The 24,903-nt window shown below is 43.8% G+C and overlaps 1 protein-coding gene across 1 annotated transcript in view; it reads right to left on the reverse strand.

Moving 5' to 3' along the window:
- The window catches only part of CNN3 (calponin 3), a 32,273-nt gene extending 10,462 nt beyond the window's left edge, over nucleotides 1-21,811 (reverse strand). Inside the window, exon 1 of the mRNA XM_073571390.1 lies at nucleotides 21,598-21,811. Coding sequence (XP_073427491.1) covers nucleotides 21,598-21,654 — 57 coding nt within the window. The 5' untranslated portion in view covers nucleotides 21,655-21,811. The remainder of the gene's footprint in view (nucleotides 1-21,597) is intronic.
- Nucleotides 21,812-24,903: the final 3,092 nt, after the last annotated feature.

The raw sequence follows: 24,903 nt of genomic DNA on the forward strand, positions 1-24,903 counted from the left end.
GGGAAACAATAGGATCAGGACGGCCCACACACATTAAATGATCGGACGGTCCCCACAAAAATTGTCGGGTTCGGATATTTATCTAATGTCCATGAGGGTCACTAGTGACACTACTCTTCTATCACAGCAGAATATCATCTATAGTCATCAGCTGGATATTCTGTAGCACATCATGCCGTAAGTAACATGGGCACCATAAGGAGGCCACCATGCAGCCGATTAATTGCACAAAAGATCAGACCAACAGCTCGGCTGTGCCTGCACAGTACATTGGTTTACGAATGCTTAATTAGTAAGATAAGTATGAGGAGGTGTTATCTGAGCATGCTCATGTGCCGAGTGTGCTCGAAAAATGTTCGAGTCCCCGCAGCTGTTTGACAGCCGCAAGACATCAAGGGGTTGCTTAACAGACAGACAATCCCTACATGTGTTGCAGCCGAACAGGAGCGAGACATGCAGCCGCAGGGACTAGAACATAGTATTCAAGCTTGCAGAAATCACTCGGTTAGCACCTGAGCATGCTCAGATAACACCTTATCCCAGCACATTCGCTCATCACTATTAATTTGCAAATCAAACTGCCAGAGGCCGTTACTTATCCAGAAAGCTGAACACAACGGATCAAACTGGAGCAACAGAAGACACTTTATAATACAAAGTAAAACGAGGAGAAGTCACACTCGAAGGATGCAAGATCTTCCAGGTGCCGACTCCACAGCGTATGTGAAGCTTTCCTTCAGGGTTTCAGCATAATTGATGCCATCATGGATTTCTATACTCCACACTGTAGACCGCCGTTCCAATGCAATATTACTCAGGAGATATCCCGCAACCATGTAACAGCAGCAGCATCAGGTGCCCCCGGCCCCGAACATCCCAGTACTCACAATACACGGAGGTTGGAAAAATGGAAGAAAGGCAGTGCTCAAGATCAACCTCTTTTTACCAAACACACATTATCGTTTGATTATTTATAACCCACATTATTATTTGTTATAAGAAAATAATCCCGCTCTAAGGCTATGTGCACACGTTGCAGATTCCGCTGCGGTCTACAGTACCATTCTTTGCAATGTAAAACAAAAAACTGCTGTGCACATGCTGCGGAAAAATTTGAGCGGATTTGAATCCGCAGCATGTCAATTCTTTGTGTGGCTCCGCAGCGTTTTTACACCTCTTCCATTATAGGAATCCGCACTAAATCTGCAGAAAATCCGCAGCTAAAATACAAGTCACTTTACCTGCGGATTCAGCAAAATCTGGCGGAAAAATCTGCAGCAGAATCCGCAACATGTGCACATACCCTTATAGGGTCGGCCATTACTACCTCTTGTGCGCGACATTCCACAGTCCGACTGCTTGGACTGTAAAGAACCCTTTCCTATGTAAATGCCAGGATTGCCTTTCCGCTATAAATAATGAATTTCCCCTGGCCCTTCCTAAAAACGTGGAAAGTTATAATTCATGTGCCGGTCCTTTATAATTGACTACACCTTTATCCTCAATGTTAAAGAAAAAAAAAAAAAAACAAAACGGATCCAGTTGAAATCATTCTTCTACTGGACAAAAAAAAAAAAGTTGTGTTTTCATAATTTTTTTTTTTCTTGACTCATTGCTGCTGGATCCGTTCTAACTGATGATTACGGGACATGTGAACATAACCTTATTGGTAACCAGAACTCCCAGGTCCTCCTGCTCATTAGTCCTCATACTTCCATTTAATGTACAACAACCAATAGGATCACTCCGGCCATGATGCATTTCTTTACATTCGTCAACATTAGACCATTGGCCCGGTTTTTGCCCATGCAGACATCTTATCTAGCCCATTGAGTAACATCATATACCGTAATCTACCTCCATTTATATGATCCCACCACGTTGCGTGACATTAGTGAGGACCGACACTGTACAAAGCTTGAAAGCCATTTATATTCCCAGAGAAGCACTGCTTGATCTGTAAGACTTATGCCAGCCTGGCACTGTTCACACGGAGAAACATTCCCCTTTCGACCCCCCCCCCCCCCCCATCAGCGGCATCTCCACCCAGCCAAATCAGATCTCCAGCTTTGCACTGATGAGGTGGCAAACACCCCAAAACACGTCTGCAAATGGGTCTCTGCTTTGGCTTTTATCTGAAGGTATCGCATCTCTAAGTGACACATTCAATGTTCCTGTGAGTAAGAATTTGCCAGTATAAGACATGTCCGGCTCGTTGACTAGGAAAGGGTTAATAAGCCATCAGATGTGTCTTCCACTCCATCCATTTCAGGGACATGGAAAATCAGCGACTCGTTGAAAAGACCATTTTTATTTTTTTGTATGAAGCAACCAAAACGAAAAGTTTCACATGAGCTAAGAGAAGAAAAATCTGCTTCAAATTTCACCGCCAGCACTGGCCACACGCCAGACCTTAGAACCGCGGAGGAACATTTTCTATGGCTGGGAAGTTCAGAAGCTCTCCATAAAAGGCTGCGTCCCCCATATGTACGCAGCATCCACGTACAGAGCCCCTCTGCCCGATCCCGCACAGGTCACAAGAATTAAACATTTCATCTACGTCAATATTCCATGAGCTTTGCCAGCAGCTGACTGAACCGCAACCAAAAATCACAAATGCTTTCTTCGATGCCTGACAAGAGGATTTGGGTTCATGGAGCGAAAAAGTAAAAAAAAAAAAAAAAACAAGAACCTAAAAGAGAATCTGTCAGGAGAATTCCACCCCTCAAAAGGCTTTCAAAGATAAGTAAAGAAACAACATGGCCAGTCTGATACTGAGAAATCAGCATTTGAATTGATATGCAAAAGAGGCAGAAGATCCATTTCTAAATCTGAAGCCTCTGTCACTCCAGCTCTATTCCCAGAGGAGTCTCCACCTGCTTGAGTGAAGGCTCTTTTGCCTAAGATCACATTGCGTAGAGGCGGTCCGTTAAGCAGCAGGAGGCGGCAGCACTGGGCGGTGAGGGGGGCTAATAGAGCTGGAGTGACAGAGGCTCCTGATTTACAAATGAATCTTCTGCCTCCTTTGCATATCAATTCAAAAGCCGATTTCCCAGTAACAGACTGGTCTCGTAAAGATATTGCTGGATTTGTCTTTGTCAGCAGAATTCCACCCCAAGTCCAGCAATATCTTTACATGGCTAGTCTGTTACCGAGAACTCAGCTATTGAATTGAAATGCAAAGGAGGCAGAAGATTCTTCTGTAGATTGGGAGCCTCTGTCACTCCAGCTCTATTATCCGCCCACTGCCTCCTGCTGCTTGACTGACAGCATCTATGTGGTGTGATCTCAGGCAAAAGAGCAGTCACTCAAGCTACACTGGGAATAGACCTGGAGTGACAGAGGCTTAAGATCATCAATAGCTCTTCAGCCTCATTTGCAAATCAAATGCAGGTTTCTCTATAATGGAGGGACGAACTGACCATGTAATGATATTGTTGTATTTTTTTTCCCCCCAAATAGCCACATGTGCATATACATATAGTTTGGGGGAGGGTGAAATCCTGCTGACAGATTCCCTTTAATTGATTTCACTTTCAAGACCTGAACACACCGCACAGGTCACACAGGCAAATGCGTTATCATGCTGCGCTTCTTAAAGGGAAATTCCTTGGGGTGCGGGGGGGCTTCCATCTGAACGCTCATCCAATACCTGCCAAACTGCATTCTTCCATCAGCAGCCTGCTCTCACAGGGTTACAGGCGTCTTGGTTTCGTTCTGTAGGTCATTACTGGCTTTTATGCAATGGGTAAAAGGGGAAAGTCCAATATTACCGCAATAGAGAATCACCATGTAACCGACTGCAGAATTAATTCAAAATGGAAACTTATCTAATGTGCAGAGATCCAGAATGTCCAGAATCAGGGGGGCTTTACTCTCTAAACAAGAGAAATGATCAAGCAACGCTGATTTGAGATAAAGCCTTGTGGGATTTTCCGAGGCGTCAGCTGATATTTTGCACGCACGGCGTCCTCTGATGATATCAGCTCAGGTTTTGCATAAACAGACTTTGTATTTCACAGAATTTGATCATTGTTGAAACATTAACTTTCTTCTTCTGAAACTGGCGCTGGGCAGCAAAGCTACAGAACGGGGATTTCCGTGCTGAGACCCGCCAGTGACTACGACGGACAACGCTGCAGAGTAGGTTTGGCGCTAGACAGTGGCGCACCTTAAGGCTCCAGGGTGCCTATGACAAAATTGCAATGGGGTCCGCAACTATCACAAGGGGGTCTTTAATAGTAGTGGTCTTCTAGTAAGGTCTACAGGGACACCAAAAGTTCAGCACCTGGGTGTACAGTTGTGGCCAAAAGTATTGACACCCCTGCAATTTAGTCAGATAATACTCAGTTTCTTCCTGAAAATGATTGCAATCACAAATTTTGGTATTATCTTCATTTGTCTTAAATGAAAAAACACAAAAGAGAATGAAGCAAAAAGCAAAACATTGATCATTTCACACAAAACTCCAAAAATGGGCCAGACAAAAGTATTGGCACCCTCAGCCTAATACTTGGCTGCACAACCTTTAGCCAAAATAACTGCGACCAACCGCTTCCGGTAACCATCAATGAGTTTCTTACAATGCTCTGCTGGAATTTTAGACCATTCTTCTTTGGCAAACTGCTCCAGGTTCCTGATATGTGAAGGGTGCCTTCCCCAAACTGCCATTTTTAGATCTCTCCACAGGTGTTCTATGGGATTCAGGTCTGGACTCATTGCTGGCCACCTTAGAAGTCTCCAGTGCTTTCTCTCAAACCATTTTATAGTGCTTTTTGAAGTGTGTTTTGTGTCTTTCTCCTGCTGGAAGACCCATGACCTCTGAGGGAGACCCAGCTTTCTCACAATGGGCCCTACATTATGCTGCAAAATTTGTTGGTAGTCTTCAGACTTCATAATGCCATGCACACGGTCAAGCAGTCCAGTGCCAGAGGCAGCAAAGCAACCCCAAAACATCAGGGAACCTCCGCCATGTTTGACTGTAGGGACCGTGTTTTTTTCTTTGAATGCCTCTTTTTTATCCTGTAAACTCTATGTTGATGCCTTTGCCCAAAAAGCTCTACTTTTGTCTCATCTGACCAGAGAACATTCTTCCAAAACGTTTTAGGCTTTTTCAAGTAAGTTTTGGCAAACTCCAGCCTGGCTTTTTTATGTCTCGGGGTAAGAACTGGGGTCTTCCTGGGTCTCCTACCATACAGTCCCTTTTCATTCAGACGCCGACGGATAGTACGGGTTGACACTGTTGTACCCTCGGACTGCAGGGCAGCTTGAACTTGTTTGGATGTTAGTCGAGGTTCTTTATCCAACATCCGCACAATCTTGCGTTGAAATCTCTTGTCAATTTTTCTTTTCCGTCCACATCTAGGGAGGTTAGCCACAGTGGCAGGAACATTCAGGTCTTTGGAGATGGACTTGTAGCCTTGAGATTGCTTATGTTTCATCACAATTTGGTTTCTCAAGTCCTCAGACAGTTCTTTGGTCTTCTTTCTTTTCTCCATGCTCAATGTGGTACACACAAGGACACAGGACAGAGGTTGTGTCAACTTTAATCCATGTCAACTGGCTGCAAGTGTGATTTAGTTATTGCCAACACCTGTTAGGTGCCACAGGTAAGTTACAGGTGCTGTTAATTACACAAATTAGAGAAGTATCACATGATTTTTCGAACAGTGCCAATACTTTTGTCCACCCTCTTTATGTTTGGTGTGGAATTATATCCAATTTGGCTTTAGGACAATTCTTTGTGTTTTTTCATTTAAGACAAATTAAATGAAGATAATAAAGAATTTGTGTTTGCAATCATTTTCAGGAAGAAACTGAGTATTATCTGACAAAATTGCAGGGGTGTCAATACTTTTGGCCACAACTGTAAGAGTGGTGGACTATTCAGGGGTAAGAATGCGACAGCAGACATCATGTTATGTAAATGATGTCACGTGTTTGTGTATATACAATGCGTCATGTGAAGTGTGGACCATGTCCTGCGGTATTTAGTGTGTATTGTGATATAGACTGATATCGTAAGGTATAAATTATAGAGTAAGACATAGGTTAAGTTTTAGGACAAAAAGGTAGTAACCATAGAGCAAGATAGATTTTAGTAAGCATTATAGATGTAATTTAATGTATGTAAATGTAATGTATAACGTTTGTGAAGGAGATCTGTCGGCTACAGACTTAATGAAATGTTTGGGACTAGCCCATAGTGGGAAAGTCGAACCACAACGAGAAGAGACTGCTTCCTGATAGGGAAGCACAGTAACCAAGGTCAAGTTCAAGTTGCAGTGGGCTGATGGTGGACTCAAGAATCTATCGTTCGGAGCAGTGGGAACCAATAAAACTTCAGAATGAAAGCGAAAAATAAATTGAGAAATTTGAGAAGTCCATATTAATACAATTATATATATAAAAAAAAAAAATTCACATGGTCGCTCATGGACTGTGATCGTGCTGCAGAGTCATGTGACGAGAGACTAAAGATCAGAAAGAGGGATGTGTGTGTAAAGCAAGTTAATTATAACAAGGCTAGCCGGGACAGAGTCAAGAAAAGCTGGATCTTCAAAGCGAGACAGCACCACCCCAAAGTCACATCATAACACCATTAAGTCACGCCACAGACCAACTCGTCCCCCCTATGCCGGCCGTTGTCTATAGTATAAAGATACTACCAACCCATCCCACCCAGCCAGGAGATGTAATGCAGTATACCGAGCCAGCAACAAATGCGTTCCTGAGCTTCGGGGGAATCTGGAATTTATCGTTCCCCACCCAAACAAATGATATTAGCAAATATCTCCCTCTGCATTCCCTCCATATGTTCGGCTCATTTTAGGATCTCAAACATACGTTTCATACCGGAAAAGTAAAACCACAAACAAATGTAACATTACTCGATTCTAATAACTTGCCCAACCTCAGTCTGGAGGACTTGTCTGCTGGATTCACACAGTATATAAGAACTTAGCAGAATATTTCTCTCCAAACAAGTTACATACAAAAATTCTGTAAAAACTTAAAATCTACCACTCTCAATCGCTCTTTAAGGGAGGCTTCACACTTTTTTCTTTTGGGGGGCTGCAAAAATACTGCGGCGATGGGAACATTTCAACTATATTGGATGCCACTCTGTGCACCCTTAAAAACCTCACAAATATGAAAATGTTTGGAGTCCTGATTCCATTTCTGTTATGATTGGGTCACCAAGGAGGAGAGCAAGCCCAAGCTAAGCCACAGAAAACCAGAGAGGTTGGTAACTAAGCGGATTGCAGACCCCTGATCCTAACCACACAACTAGCAGTAGCCGTGGAGCGTGCCTACGATGATCCTAGACGCCTCGGCACAGCCGGAGACCTAACAGCCTAAAGCAAGAAAGGGGAAATCTAAACTGCCCCAGAGCAGACCCCAAAGGAATAGACAGCCCCCAAACATATATGGTCAGTGAGACAAGATGAAAACACAGGTAGGAAAATAGACTGAGCAAATGATGGGGCCCACACTGACTAGACAGGAAAGGAAAGATGCTGTCTGCAATCACGCAAAAAAACCCTGCAAAAAGGTCCAACATGTCTGATGCAAAAATACTGAAGTTGGACGACTTCGCCCACTATATCAGCACTCTGGTATATTCTGAAAGCAGGAAAAAAAAAAAAAAAAAAAGAGGCCAATCTAATAAGGGACAAAAACAAACTGGCACAAGCAGTAACGTATGGATGGTGGTTCAGCCCAGCTCCAGCTGGCTGACCCACACAAAGCTGAAATAGACAAAACCACATAAAATGTGAACAGAATAGCAAAAGAACACTTAGCTGAGCATGCAGGGACTGAGCTGGAAACTAAGACCTCAGGAGGAGGAAAAAAAGTCACTAGCAGGGATAGAGGGAGTCAGCTGTCTTAAATCCAGTCTGAAACCCCAGATCTCCAATAGTCATCCTCATTATCAGGTGGCAAGCCTCTGTTAATCAGATTAGCTCCATTACCTCCAGTAACCACCAGAGGGAGCCCAGAAAGAACTCGCAACCCCTCCGTCAACCTGACCAGCTCCACTACCTTCCGCAGTAACCAGAGGTAGGCCAGAAAGCGAATTCACAACACATTTCCCTGAGACACATTGTTTCGCTATAAGAGAAAACTACTGGGAGGAAGAAAAAAAAAAAAAAAAAAGTAAAAATAAAATGGACCATGGGAAAGTCTTCCAAGATAATAATAATAATCTTTATTTTTATATAGCACTAACATATTCCGCAGCGCTTTACAGTTTGCACACATTATCATCAAGATCAATACTGGGTTCTTTCCTGAGCCTTGAAACGTCACTGATCAGCTCTTGTATCTAGTGGAGTTTGTGCTTTTTTTTGGCAGAATACGGAGTCATGCTGAAAATGGTATCCGATCTGCAGGCGGGATAATATAGAGTTGGAGGATCTGATCAGATTGCAGACATTTTTCAGTGGAAACATTTCCGTATAAGGTGCATTTTATTACTGGAAATCCTTGTTGCTTAGGCCTCTTTCACACTTCCGTTTTTGACCATCAGTCAAAATCCGCCAGTTTTTGAAAAAAACGGATCCGCCTTTTTTTTGGCGGATCCGTTTTTTTCCCCATTGAATTGCATTACTGTCGTATCTTGACGGATGGCCATCCGTTGGATCCGTTTTTTTGCGGATCCGCCAAATTTTTTGCGTACGCCAGGATGGAGCTTGCAACGTTTTTTTGTTGTAGGATCCGCATTTTCTAGTGCGCATGCCCGGAGAAAGGAAGTCAGGGAGAAAATTAACCCTGATATCCTTTCTGGCAGACGAAAAAAATCTCTCTCTCTTTCCCAGCCAGCGGTTCCTTTAAAATTCTTAATTCTGCGGATCCGTCAAAAAACGGCTCCTGTGGCCTCCGTTCACATCAGTTAGGTACGGATCCGCTTTTCCGCCTTTTTGGCAGAAACTGACACAAAAAACTGAAGTGTAAAAGAGGCCTTACACGTATGCACGAGTCCAGTGGGCAAGAGACACGCGTGCCGCCACATATGACAGAAAACCAGGCCCGGCTCTCCAGACAGCGGAGAGTCCCAGTCCCACAGATGAGACAAATATCCAGACATTTATCATATACGTCAGATGGGAATACAGTTGTGTTCAAAAGTTTACACACCCCGGAAGAATTTGCGCTTTCTTGGCCTTTTTTTCAGACAATATAAATAACACCAAAACTTTTTCTCCACTCATGGTTAGTGGTTGGGTGAAGCCATTTATTGTCAAACTACTGTGTTTTCTTTTTTTAAATCATGACAACCCAGAACATCCAAATGACCCTGATCAAAAGTTCACATACCGTGGTGATTTTGGCCTGATAACATGCACAGAAATTGACACAATTGGGTTTGAATGGCTACCTGTTTGCTTGTAAGACACAAATGCCTCAGTGACATCCTACGTGTCTCAGAAAGGGAGATAAACTGTGCTCCCCTGTTTGCTTGTAATCAGTGTGTGCGCGCATAAAAGCGGAGTGAGGTTCTGGGATCCAGACAGACTCTTGCATCTTTCATCCAGCCACTGACATTTCTGGATTGTGAGTCATGGGGAAAGCAAAAGAATTGTCAACGGCTCTACGGGAAAAAGTAGTTGAACTGTATAAAACAGGAAAGGGATACAAAAAGATATCCAAGGAATTGATAATGCCAGTCGGCAGTGTTCAAACTGTGATTAACAAATGGAAAATCAGGGGCTCTGTAAAAAGAAAACCACGGTCAGGTAGACCAACAAATATTTCATCCAAAACTGTTCGGGATGCAAAGAAAAACCCACAAACACCATCAGCTGAAATACTGGATTCTCTGAAAACTAGCGGTGTGGCTGTTTCAAGATGCACAATAAGGAGGCACTTGAAGAAAAATGGGCTGCATGGACGAGTCGCCAGAAGAAAGCCATTACTGCGCAAATGCCACAAAGTATCTCGCCTACAATACGCAAAACAGCACACAGACAAGCCTCAAAACCTTTGGAACAAGATAAATTTGTAGTGATGAGACCAAAATTGAACTTTTTGGCGACAACCATAAATGTTCCATTTAGAGACAGGTCAACAAGGCCTATAATGAAAGGAACACCATTCCTACTGTGAAGCACGGAGGTGGATCGCTGATGTTTTGATGTGTGAGCTACAAAGGCACAGAAAACTTGGTCAAAGTTGAAGGAAAGGTGAATGCAGCACGTTATCTGCAAATACTGGAGGCAAATTTGCAACCATCAGCCCAGAAGCTGCGCATGGGACGTACTTGGACATTCCAACATGACAACGATCCAAAACACAAGGCCGAGTCGACCTGCCATTGGCTACAGCAGAACAAAGTGAAGGTTCTGGAGTGGCCATCTCATTTTCCTGACCTCAATATCACTTAGCCACTCTGGAGAGATCTCAAGCTCGCAGTTCATGCTAGACAGCCCAGGAATTTACAGGAACTGGAGGCTTTTTGCCAAGAAGAGTGGGCAGCTTTATCATCTGAGAAAATAAAGAACCTCATCGACAACTACCACAAAAGACTTCAAGCTGTCATTGATGTTAGAGGGGGCAATACACGATATTAAGAAATAGGGTATGAGAACTTTTGATCAGGGCCATTTGGATGTTTTGGGTTGTCATTATGATTTAAAAAGAGAAAACACAGTAGTTTGACAATAAATGGCTTCACCCAAATACTAACCATGAGTGGAGAAAAAGTTTTGGCATTATTCATATTTTCTGAAAAAAGGCCAAGAAAGCGACAATTCTGCCGGGGTATGTAACCTTTTGAGCACAACTGTACCTCTTAAATAATTCTGTTCAAAGAGCTTAAGAGAAGAAATATATCTGGGTAACCACAGATGAAAACTTTCAAGATGGAGACCGTAGCAGGAAAGGGACGAGAGAAAGTTGTGTATATCGTTGTGGGAAATATCCAGGCACCTAGTCGTATGAGAACACCATAACTTCTCGTTACGAGGAGAACAATAACTAAATGGAAGCATCTGCCCCTTTTCGGCTGAGCTTGCAATCTGATCTGTCCTCCATGTACAGGGAAGGACTCGTTCTTTGTGCCGCTTCACGTACAATCGTCTTAATTCAGCTCGCAGCCAATTATACCGCTATAAATCTCCTTAATACAAAAGATAAGTCCAAAACGTTTAGCTAAATATCGCAAAATCTCTCTGCTTAACAGGCGCTGCCGTGAGAGAGAGGCCGGGGATTAGGTCTCGCACAACAACACGTAGCAGCTGTGGAGAAGGCAGAGAGCACCCGAGGCCTCAGACTGCTATGTCCCGAGGGGCAACCATGGAGGGGCTTGGTCTTTACCCCCGGCAGGGTCATTTATTACTTTTCATGCAATTTCATTTATTTTGGGATCTTAATAGTGCCAGTGTTGTAGCCTCCAGTGAGGCCCAGATGTTATTTACGGAGCCAGTGCCAGGTTATAGCCAATGTAATACAGTTCATGCCACCGAAAGCATAAAGCATGGCAATGCCAAATGAGGATGTGCCAAACAGACCAGCAGCCAAGTGTCACTAATAAAGGTGACCGCTTGCAGTGGAGAGACGGGAACACAAGGCCGGTCACCCTTCATTACATGGGCGTATATTTATCAGCCACACCCTTTCTTGGCCTCAGCAACCAATCATAGCTCAGCTTTCATTTTACCAAAGTAGTTTACGAAAGGAACGCCAAGATCTGATTGGTTGCTACAGGTAACAAAAAACAGTGTGGATAGAGAAGGACCAATGACTTATGAATCAGCCATTTTAGTAAAGTAATGGAGGGCGAGTTACTAAGGACATGGAACCTCCTTGTTGAGATCAAGGAAGATAAAACTAGAATGGCTACTCTGACCAGATGTCAGATCGGTATCAGATTTGATCCTGGAAGCAGCTCCCTTAAAAAGGGGCCATTCAGTAGGTCATACATGAGCTATGTGATCTCTTTACGGAATCCTCCCCACCATACACGTGAGCACTCGCCTGGGCATTCATCAGAGAGCAGAAAGCCACTGCCAGACACTTCTGGCAGCCACTTTTCTCTTCTGGGAAGAACAGGATCTGGCGGTGAATTCCAACTGCCCCAACCTTCTCCGATGATGTTAGGAAAGAGTTGGGAGGCCCTTGTTTACCAATTGCACCAGAATTAATGGGTTCAACCCAGAAGTCCTCCATGTGTATGGCGGCCTTTACGCTCACCAGCTGCAAAAAAAATTTAAAAAAGTGCAGAAATATAAAAATGTACAAGAAACAAAAGTATCCAAACCCAAAAAGCCTCAGATATAATTTCACGGTGCAAATAGGATATAATCTCAGAAGCTGCAATTGCCTTCAGGACAAATCAGTGCTGTGTTTTGGCAACATATGGGAGCACTATGTGGGTGGTTATGTTCGTCTCTGCAGACATACATTCATGGAAAAGCGCAGGCGATTATCGTTTGTAAATTATTTACAAGAAAAAGGAAAAAAGATATAAGTTTATTTTTTTTATAGGACAATGCCCAAAGAAGAACCCCAGCATTACCATTACAGGGGGTCTATAGCGTGAGCAATATTGTAATGCGAGACCTTTAGAAAAATAAAGGAGAAAGGGAAGCTGGATAAGGTGGGAGTGGGGGGGGGGGGGGGAATTCACTTGTGACAGCTCTCAATTTTGTAAGAGGGTTCCTAACTGCTGGCCAAAGTGCCATTAAATAGTATATGGAAAGAATCTTTCCAAACAAGATCCAAATTTTATCAATCTGATTAGGTGCTCATGCAGCTCATGCAGGGGTAGATGTAGCACCGCCACCAGCATGAACCTCTGACAGACGGGTTGTACAACCGTAAAACAGGAGGATTAGGTTATCACCCATTACTGGTAGTCAGATTTTCCACCAGAGCAGCCAGTTATGGAGAGTAGAGTTATGGGATCAGCCGGACCACAGCTGTGTCATGTCTGTAGGTTAGACCACCCACCGTCCCCTTCATTTATGGCAAGTAGACAACTTTACTGCAGTTCATTAACAAATGACCCCACTGAAAAAATACAGATTAAGGTTACCGCCAGCCTCCCGAGACCCTTATATTAATAAAGATGCAGGTAAAAAATAAAAAATAAAAAAGCTTTGTCATTATTTCCCAGCAGACCAGGGAAGATCTCCTCGCTGGTCTCACGGACATTCACTGCATAAAAGAGACCTTAGCATTAAGTTTTCAGAAGAATCTATTGAGAGGTTGGGGGGGGAATAAATTCTAAAGCAGCACAAAAATCAGAACCAGAAATTCCAGATCACGCAACACGAGGCTCCGCAACGTCACCTAGAAGGCAACGTATCTGAATGGAGAAGTACGGCTGCGCTAGGAGGATATCAGAGATGAAAAAGGGTCCACAGTCAGAAGATTAAAAGGGGAAGACCACCCAGAGCTGCTGGATGTTTGATTGTGGAAATACTGCAGATTTCACCCATGGTATTACATACTACGGAACGGATTATCAGAATCCACAGCAGAAATAGACGAATGCCGGTAAAATTACCTGTTTATATCAAGTTATTGTGTTTCAGGTATTAAGAAGGGGTTTGGCTTTTTTCCATATTATAAGCGTTATCAAAAAATAAGTAAATAAAAAGCAATCATTTTATTGTCACACTGGGACTATATTAGTCTCTTAATTCCTGGCCCTTTACGGAGGTTACGGTAGACGATTATAATGACAGGTAAAACCTCTATAAAAAGCTGATAGAGGATCCACCATAGGAGAGGTCACGTCTGACCCTGCTCCCCCCTCCCGTCACCATGACCTTTGACCTCATTAGATCAATACAAAAAAAATAGGGTCGGCATTTCTTCATTGTGGCTAATACGTGTCGTTTCCTAAAACGGGAAGTTACAACCCAAAACAGTTCCAGTAGCCAATGTGAGAATTGTAAGATTTCAACTTCTTTCCTTTTAATGCAGCTTCTGATATAAATATATATAAAAAAAACAAAATTGCTTATGTTTAAAAAAAAAAAAAAAAATAATATATCACCCAGTCAGGAGAGAGTTCATTTTCACTGAAAAATCTTCTCCAGTATGTGGATAAGAATTCTAAGGCTGGAGTCACACTAACCTGCGCAAAATACGGTCAGTATTTTACATGCGTAATACGGAAGAATGGCCCCTAAATAGTGCTCCGTATGTCATCCGTAATCAAGGTGTGGTCGCGTATTTTGCGCATGTCAGCATCCGTATGTAATGATTTTCTCGCCGCCTTGCAAAATGGACATATAATGGAGCCCTATGACAGGGTTTCTAACAGAAACGAAAGGATAAATATAGACACACACAATACATATATATATATATGTATTCTATGTGTCTATATCTATTCTTTTGTTTCTTTATTAAAACCTGTCAGTGTGAGTTTACTGTATCGTGCACTGAATTGCCGGCTTTTCTAAAAGACACCGGGTGCGTATTTCCCGCAAGTCACATGTGTGCTCCGTGTGTAATGCGTATTTTTTGCGCAAACAGACTTGCATTGGCGTACTACGGGCGTAGTACACTGACAATCGCAGCATGCTGTCATTGGCACGGAGCGTAGAATACGGATGAGAAATATACGGCTGGTGCGAGGGACCCCATAGAGAATCATTGGTCCGTGTCTAATGCGTGCTTTTAGCGCCTCTCACTCTCCCGTATTCCTCGCCAGTGTGACCCCGGCCTTACAAGCCTCATCCATAACGCTGGTGCTTTAACACAAGGTCGGATTCATCAAGACCGACATTGTTCACGCCGCTCTTGATGAGGAAATGGCCTGGAGCGGGATTCATTAAGAGTTGCATGGCCACGACACTCCTATTTTGGTGGAGGTGGGAGAAACTGGTGTGATATCGCCAGAAGCCGCAAAATTGTTCCCCAAATCCAAGACGTGTCTACGTTGTGACTTTTCAACGCTTTTACGGCACAAATTTCGCTCGGATGAATCAGGCCCAGGGCTGTGGAGTTGGAGTCGGTTATAAAATGGACCGACTCCTAAAATATATAATAAATTGGGTACAGTAGTTCAATGCAGAATGTGCTGAATATTTTTTCATAGGAATTTGGGAAAGTTATGAAATGTCCTACAAATTACTGTTCTATTCCTGATCTAAGGCTACATTCACACACAGCGTTTTTCCTGCGTTTTTTGAGAATACGTTTTTCAGCTACAAAAGCAGATCAGCCTTTTAAAAAAACCGCATCACCTGAAAGGTTTTTGAGCTCATAGATAATGTTTTCAATAGCAAAAGCAGATTAGAAATCTGCTCTATATATCCATTTATCCATATCTGTCTATCCATATCTTATCTGTACCAAACAGAATGAAAGCCAGGTAGCACCCAGACTAACACGCCTTTTTTTTTTTTAGCACCAGTCAGGTACACCTCATAGCTGCCCAAAAGGACACCCAGGACAGGCATTGCTCGTCTTCAGTAACACATCAACATCAATTGATAGTTGGAATAAATAGACTGCATTCACCACATCTTCTTAAGGTGCAGGCTTTATTTTCAAATGTAGGGGTGTGCAGTATGAGGTTCTGCAGCAGCTGAGGTGTGCAGTATGAGGTTCTGCGGAACAGTATGAGGTTCTGCCCCCCCCCCAGGTTTGATCCTGTCTTCGCCCATGGTGCGAATGTAGCCTGAGGATCTAGGCTTTGTCTTAGCTGAGACAAGTCATAGTGTGTAATATATATATATATATATATATATATATATATATATATATATATATATATATATATACACATACATACACACACACAGTACAGACCAGAAGTTTGGACACACCTCATTCAAAGAGTTTTCTTTATTTTCATGACTGTGAAAATTGTAGTTTCACTCTGGAGGCATCAAAACTATGAATTAGCACATGTGGAATTATATAATTAGCAAAAAAGTGTGAAACAACTGAAAATATGTCTTATATTCTAGGTTCTTCAAAGTAGCCACCTTTTGCTTTGATTACGGCTTTGCACACTCTTGGCATTCTCTTGATGAGCTTCAAGAGGTAGTCACGGGAAATGGTTTTCACTTCACAGGTGTGCCCTGTCAGGTTTAATAAGTGGGATTTCTTGCCTTATAAATGAGGTTGGGCATCAGTTGTGTTGTGCAGAAGTCTGGTGGATACACAGCTGATAGTCCTACTGAATAGACTGTTAGCTGCTTTTTTTATTGCCATAATACAAATTCTAAGTAAAGAAAAATGAGTGGCCATCATTACTTTAAGAAATGAAGGTTAGTCATCATTTTTCAAAATTTGCAAAAGCTTACCGACTCCACAGCCCTGATCAGGCCCAGAGCATTTTCCACATGTGAACATAACTTCATAGCTCAAATCTCCAGACAACTCCCACCAGGTTAGAATCCTTCATGATAAGCTGGACATTGTAGTGTAGAAGTATTCCAAAATGAGGATCACCCATCTTCTTGTACTTTAATGGCAATAGACATCTTTGACATGGACATTTTATGATAGCATGTTAGCGACTACCTATAGTTAATTTTCAGTCTGCATCTTCATTCATTTACTGACCCCCTGATTCAAGTATCAGACATTTCATTTCTGGGATTGTCTCTCCCAGTAATATAGGCTGGATGGAGGTCTGTGTGTATCCAGAGTCCTGGATCTCCTCACTTGCTTTCAGGCATTGGCTCCAGTACTGTCATTTCCTCTCCCCGTACTTTCCTTGTCTATAGCCTGTCTTTGGAGCTCTCTGAAATACTGTTTCCTGTGTACTACATTTCGGTGTAGAACCCCCTCCTGCTATCAGTAAGCCTGAGAGGAGGAGGAGGGGGGGGGTCAGAGAAGCCATCAGGAGACGGAGCTCTGAGTGATTTGTAACATTTCTGCAGAGCGCTCCACTAGATACAGGATTTACAGTTAGGCTGTGTTCACACGTAGCGGTTTTTTCACGGTTTTACCAAATAAACCGCTTTAAAAAAAAATCCTGAAAAATCCCAGCCCCCATCATCATCAGTACCATCTCCTATATCTCCAGTGCTGGGGACCTTGGAGAACCCTTCAGATATGTATCAGCCATAACAGGTTCCGGTCTAGAGGCACTTTAAATACCAAAGAGCACATTCCACACCAGGACAGGAGATCCTCCGCACACAATGAGGTCTGCATGGAGCACGGTCTGGACAGCTGGTTGCCACCAGTGAAGATGAACGTGCCTCCTGGAATAATTCCACCACAGCTGAAGGTTTTACATTTTCCATTGCTGAACCGGTTTCTTTGCCTTCCTTACTGGACACGTGGGCTAACTTTAAATGGAAAGCTCATTGTCTTCTCAAACCCCCTCAGGGAAAACACGTTTCTAAGAACACAGTCTGCTCACACCAGAAATGGAAAGACGAAGTGAGAACGCAACATTTCAGGTAGCCATCTGCTTAGAAAGTAACTTATTCCATAAATCAATTACTCACAAATTCGCTCATTTTCATAATATATCTTAGAGAAATCTATTTCTTCTCTTGGAGTCAATCCACGGGTAAAAAAAAATCTAATGTTCAATGAAGAAATATTTCCTCCATTACGGAGATAGGAAATGGCAGTGGATGCTTTTAAAAGTCTATGGAGGAGGGAAGAGGCCGACACAGACATTCTGCTGCGAGTTCTACTGAAACGACAGTTACAATTCTCCAGAGAACTTATGAGCACCAACTGTCATCTCTGTGTAACGGGAAGATCTGTGTGCTTTGTTGCAGGATCATCAAAGTCTCGCAGCAACAGGGTACCAACTTGTTTGGGTCTTTGCCAAGACAAGGTCCAGAAGGAATAAGATGCCAATCCTGGCTTTTCCAGAACTATTTGACCAGCGCTGCCCTCAGAGAGCAGATGCAGACTAGTGGTCCACCAGAGGCCCCACTAAGGAGAGCGTTGCCCCACTCCTGGATTTTGTTTTAGCAAACACTAACTCATCTTCTCATATCTCTGCATTGTGCTGATCCTCTGTTGTTCCCATTAGACATTTATCAATAAATTCAAAACTGGAAGTCATCATTACCCTTTAAATGGGCGTCCCTATACCCTGACCCTAGCAGCACCGATTGGGCAGTGTCAGTGTGCAAGGAAAACCCTCCCAACTGATAACCGTTATCAATTTCTAGGAGGAATAACAACAACAGCTCGAGCGATAAGAAGCGCATAATAAAAGGGGGATGAAAATAAATTCTCATACAGCAGACATGGCAGTGCAGAATGATCCTCTTAGCAGCCCACCGAGATGCTACAAAAAAAAAAAAAAAAAAAAACATTCTTGGAATGTAAAGTATAAAGATTATGGCATTTAAAGTTAGGAAACTTTTTAGGACTTTAGGATTGTCCCTTCTGGGATAAAATGTGAACCCTGCTCCAATCAGTGGCCCCAATGAATAGGGATGACAGCGGACTAGTGGGGAATGCAGCAGTGTAGCCATTTTATTTATTTAGTTACCATATTTAGTTAAATCTTTTGCACTTCCTTTGGCCAGACCCCCGAATACTGTTGTGTGAACGAGTCCTCAGAAGAAGTAATGACATCATTAGGGCATGTGATCTCCGGCCCCCAGGGACGTCATTCATTTCCAGAGTGCACGCATCAGCTCGGCCCATTTAAAGGGATATTGTGAAACCTGGCGCATGGCGCCATCAGGGACACAAGAGAGTATTAGATTCCTAAAACCCCCGATACATCATTACAATGTTCTCCAGAAAGAGCCGACTCAACATCTTACCGAAAATACGTACAAAAATAGATGCAACTGGGGGCCAATGTAACTAAAACGTGCCGCTGACGCCCCAGCTTTATAGGTGATTTCTTATGTATTCTTGAAAGTTCTCACTCAGACGATCTTCACATGCGCAGGAGTCATCCGCTGTGAGATTACAAAAATAGAAAAAAAAAGATTCCAGCACAGGATTCAATCTTTTGAATGTTGATGGTGTTGTCCTAAAATATCTTTGGTTTGTTTGGAATCCAGCTATAAAATCCATTTATAAAACAAACAAACAAAAAAAAAACAAAAAACATTGAAGCCTATGGGAAAGAGATAACAGATGATGATACCTGACAGTCATCTGTGACATCATCCATTAACGGACCCATTATTTTTATTGATTTTACGCGCTGCACATGCCCAGAACACAAAGTGTTTAGAGACCTCAATAAATATAAATCTAGTGCAAATGGGAACAAACACGGAACCCTAAGCGTGCATCCGCTTTCTCCATTTGTTACACATCTAGTTTGGGTTTTGCTGGGTTTCTCTAACTACTGATGACCGCGCATGTGAACAGAGTCTAAAAGAAGAGTCAGGTCGGCTCCTAGAAAAAAAAAAAAAAAAAACAACACTAGAAAAAGGTTTTTACCTCCTAAATTCTATATATTATTTACTCTAAAAGTGATAAAATACTAATGATAATAGGATCAATCCGTTTCGGTCAGTAGAAGAGGCCTGTAACTGGCACCAGTGAGAACAGTCACGTAATGGCCTGCTGCTGAGACATCTCCCCCCCCCTGTAGAAATCCCAGAGAAGGATTTAATGGTGTTCAATACATGCAGAAGAAAGAGCCCACGCTGCAAGCGGGCAATGGCGCAGCATTTCAAGCAGGAGCCCCACCCCCGCTCTGACAAGCTGTTCCTGGGTCTGTCCTGACATTTATCACGCTTATCGAATTCTGGAAAATCTGATTAATAACCAACCACAGTACTGCATCCACAGAGTGTCAGGTGGTTTACATACCGGCCAAACCCATCAAATCTACAGCCCCCCTATACGAAGAGGCATACAGGAGACTAGGAAAGCTGGGTGACCCCTTCAGCGATGTGCGATAAGGGTTGTGTCACCCAGAGTTCCCAACACTGGAAGAACTGAACAGGACACAAGACTTTTCAGACCGGACACAATATATTTAAAAAGTATCCGAAAAATCTGATGCAAAGTTTACGGATATTGTGCTACATTGTAACTTTAAAGCTGAAAGTGACAAACAAGAAGGTATTGGATTCATGCACATTTGTACATGAGATCTGTCTCCCGTACAAGGAGATTTATCGTGCCGATTGTTGGCGCCAACAGGGCCAATCCCAATACAGATCCACAGCAGAAATAAAAAAAAAAAATTAATATAAAATATTAATTCCTTATGTGATCATGTGAGTGGACGGATCACACTGGAAAAATAGAATTGTTTGTCCCCGAGATGTTGTCAGAAATCACCTAAGCCCCTGCAGACAACATAACGTATTTACTAATAATTAAAGGGACCCACACTGATGGAACATGAGGTGACCGATCCAATCTCTGAACTTCCCATGGGCAACCTGTCAGCCGATATCGGAGTTTTACACTTTTGATGTATTTCTATTATTGTAGAAGGAGGGGAAAGTGTTGACGCCCCTGATCTAGATGTTCGCGCCATGGGGGGAATAAAAAGGGAACAAGTTTTTCGGCCCTGGTGCAGATGGGCAATCTGCAGCGATAACGGACAGCGCTGGAGAGAATGGCCGTGTGTCTTGGAGGAGCTGAAGGGGTTATTGAAATGTGAAAAGCAGCAGCCAGGAGTCTTTGTGCTTCTGCTGCTTGGCTGGAGATGCTGGGAGCAGACAATGAGGATTCTGTGTGCGGAGCCCACTCCATTGGATGTTTCCCCTGCCCAGAAGCCATGAGGTAATGCCCCTGGAATGTGATGGGGGAAGGGGCTGAGATGGGGAATGAGGAGGGAGGGTTTTTCCCTTAAAATTTTCCAAGACTATGGAGGCAAAGCTAAATATCACCCCAGCAACACCGTCACCCTCCAGAGAGAGGAGCCATAAAGGAAGGTGCGCCTCCATCACCGGCCACCTCCATCACAAGGCGCTCCGCTGATGGACCACCGCTCCACATGGAACCCCTCAGTCCATCCCCAATGTTGTCGCTTCCCACATACAGGCGGTTACAGGCTTGCTGACTTTACAGATTTTTTTTCTTTAAAGCCACTCTAATCCAAAGAGCAGAGAGGTAACAGGAGACAGATCAGCTCACAGGGCCCCAATCAGATCACAGGGCCCCAATCAGCTCACAGGGCCCCGACCGTGCGGGACGCATTACCCAACTCTCAGGTCGCGGCATTTCCTGCAGGACATATAGAAAGGACGATGAACTTTAATAAGTTTTTTTTTTCTCTCTCTGCACCATAAAATCAGAACCCCCCCTAAATGTGAGAACCGTCTCCGCTACGTCCCGGGCAGGTCACAGAATTATGTCACATTCACACAAAAAGTGAAACTGGAAGCAGCCGGGGCCCATCAATCTGCAAAAAAGAGAAGTCTGGTGGGAAGAGGCTCCAAAAAGAACAGGAGGTGACCGCAGCCTCGGCTCGGACATTGCTGCGCTGGGAACAAAGTGACAAATGTCACAATGGCCAGTCTGATCGGCTCCTAAAGAAAAACCGTCTACACACAGGACACTGGCTGCGGTCCTGCTAGAGAAAATAAAAAAACGCAGCAGAAACGCGACTCCCCGGCAGCTGCAGGGTGGGACATCCCGGGGAGGAGGAGGCTGCACGGACCGAGCCGCACACGAAGGGATGCCTCCAGCCCGGTGTAACGGTCCCGCTCCGGGACTCACCTTGTTCTTGACCTCCGCGGACAGCCCGTACGCCGGTCCCCTGTTGAAGTTGGCCATGTCTGCGCCCTGTCCTCGGTCACACGCGGCTCCGGGTCACTGATCTCCTGCGGCGGCTCCGACACTGAACCTGCGCGAACAGAACCTTCCAGCGTCTGCTGCCCCGACAAGAGATCGCGAGGGGGCGTGTCCTCCACCAGAGGGGCGTATCCTCCACCGGAGCGGGGTGTGACCCTTCTGTTTACAGGGATGAAGCGCCTCAGCCAATGAGAAGCCAGCGCTGATGTACAAAGGTGGGGGATAAAGTGAAAGCGCTCTCTGATTGGCTGTCGCTTCCCAGAGCTTGCTGGATTGTAGGCCGGGATGCCACTTTCCCATCGTTAACCCTTCCTGCCCTGGGAGAGGTTGTGGATTTCCGCTGTGAGGCTGAAGAACGAGCTGCGCTCTAAATGCTGAGCCCTGCCTGATGCACTGATTCATTTCATCGGTTCTTCTCATCTGATCTAAAATAGCCTGATGGAGGATTCTGAAGCTTCTCCTAATATTATTGGTGCAGACAGGGGCCCAAGGAGTCAAGGGGCCACTTTCACCTTCCAAGCAGATGGGATGGGGCACTATGATGAGCGCTTGCGCTGCTGAGGGGCCATGTGTTGTCCTTCCACAGGGGCCTCTTCTGTCCGAGTCCGCAAGGGTCTGAATCAGTGTCAGACTGAGTGCCAGGGCCCCCCAGTAACGCTGACTGTGGGGGCCACTTTTCACCTGCATTCACTTATTCACAAATGTGCCTATATCTCTGTACAATAGTAAGCTGGGAGGTTTGGTTACTGAATGCTGAGATGCTGCTTCTTTTTGTACAGACTGAATTAAGCCAAGTACTGTCCATACAGCTCTGCACGGGGGCCCACCCGGAGATTCCCCTGTGTCCCTACAGGCCAGTCCGAGCCTGGGTCTCCATGACTTTGTGCAGAAATCCATGTACATGTGAGCCGCCCCATAGACTATGGTGAGCACACGTTCTACCCCTGAAGACCTGACGTCTGAATGAAGCCTTAGGCCGGGGTCACACTAACCGACGCAAAATACGGTCCGTAGTTTACAGGCATAATACGGATGAATGACCCCTAAACAGTGCTCCGTATGTCATTCGTAATCAAGGTGTGGTCGCGTATTTTGCGCATGTAAGCATCCGTATGGCATCCGTATGGCGAGATTTTCTCGCAGGCTTGCAAAATGGACGTATAATGGAGCCCTATGACAGGGTTTCTAACAGAAACCAAAGAATAGATATAGACACATAGAATGTGTATATATATATATATATATATATACTGTATATACACACACACACAAGTCATTGAGAGAAACATATATATATATATTTATATTTCACAGAGTTCTTCATAGCAGAATAGCCGCTAATTAAATTGCCGGCTTCTATCAAATCCTTCCCCAACCCGACATGATATGACACATGGTTTACATTCAGTAAAGCATTTCATTTCATGTTTTTGTTTATATGTCCCTGACTATTAATTAAATGAGGGTTTGTGTGCAAAATTTGGGAGTTGTAGTTGTTATTTTAAGGGGTTAATTCGTTTCTAAAATATGCGTGGGCTTCCCATTGCCCTGTAACGGCGAATGGGTTAATCTAACAAAGGGTTAATGTCACCTTACAATGGAATGGTGACATTAACCCTTTGTTAGATTAACCCATTCGCCATCGTTACAGGGCAATGGGAAGACCACGCATTTTTTAACAACGAATTAACCCCTTAAAATAGCAACTACAACTCCCAAATTTTGCACACAAACCCTCATCTAATTATTAGTCAGGGACATATAAACAAAAACATGAAATGAAATGCTTTACTGAATGTAAACCATGTGTCATTTCATATCGGGTTGGGGAATGATTTGATAGAAGCCGGCAATTTAATTAGCGGCTATTCTGCTATGAAGAACTCTGTGAAATATAAATATATATATATATGTTTCTCTCAATGACTTGTGTGTATATATATATATATATATATACAGTGGGGCAAAAAAGTATTTAGTCAGTCAGCAATAGTGCAAGTTCCACCACTTAAAAAGATGAGAGGCGTCTGTAATTTACATCATAGGTAGACCTCAACTATGGGAGACAAACTGAGAAAAAAAAATCCAGAAAATCACATTGTCTGTTTTTTTTTTTCATTTTATTTGCATATTATGGTGGAAAATAAGTATTTGGTCAGAAACAAAATTTCATCTCAATACTTTGTGATATATCCTTTGTTGGCAATGACAGAGGTCAAACGTTTTCTGTAAGTCTTCACAAGGTTGCCACACACTGTTGTTGGTATGTTGGCCCATTCCTCCATGCAGATCTCTAGAGCAGTGATGTTTTTGGCTTTTCGCTTGGCAACACGGACTTTCAACTCCCTCCAAAGGTTTTCTATAGGGTTGCGATCTGGAGACTGGCTAGGCCACTCCAGGACCTTGAAATGCTTCTTACGAAGCCACTCCTTCGTTGCCCTGGCGGTGTGCTTTGGATCATTGTCATGTTGAAAGACCCAGCCACGTTTCATCTTCAATGCCCTTGCTGATGGAAGGAGGTTTGCACTCAAAATCTCACGATACATGGCCCCATTCATTCTTTCATGTACCCGGATCAGTCGTCCTGGCCCCTTTGCAGAGAAACAGCCCCAAAGCATGATGTTTCCACCACCATGCTTTACAGTAGGTATGGTGTTTGATGGATGCAACTCAGTATTCTTTTTCCTCCAAACACGACAAGTTGTGTTTCTACCAAACAGTTCCAGTTTGGTTTCATCAGACCATAGGACATTCTCCCAAAACTCCTCTGGATCATCCAAATGCTCTCTAGCAAACTTCAGACGGGCCCGGACATGTACAGGCTTAAGCAGTGGGACACGTCTGGCACTGCAGGATCTGAGTCCATGGTGGCGTAGTGTGTTACTTATGGTAGGCCTTGTTACATTGGTCCCAGCTCTCTGCAGTTCATTCACTAGGTCCCCCCGCGTGGTTCTGGGATTTTTGCTCACCGTTCTTGTGATCATTCTGACCCCACGGGGTGGGATTTTGCGTGGAGCACCAGATCGAGGGAGATTATCAGTGGTCTTGTATGTCTTCCATTTTCTAATTATTGCTCCCACAGTTGGTTTCTTCACTCCAAGCTGGTTGGCTATTGCAGATTCAGTCTTCCCAGCCTGGTGCAGGGCTACAATTTTGTTTCTGGTGTCCTTTGACAGCTCTTTGGTCTTCACCATAGTGGAGTTTGGAGTCAGACTGTTTGAGGGTGTGCAC

This window comes from Dendrobates tinctorius, unplaced genomic scaffold (assembly GCF_039654945.1).
Source record: "Dendrobates tinctorius isolate UK_male_01 unplaced genomic scaffold, ASM3965494v1 ptg000029l, whole genome shotgun sequence".
NCBI lineage: Eukaryota > Metazoa > Chordata > Amphibia > Anura > Dendrobatidae > Dendrobates > Dendrobates tinctorius.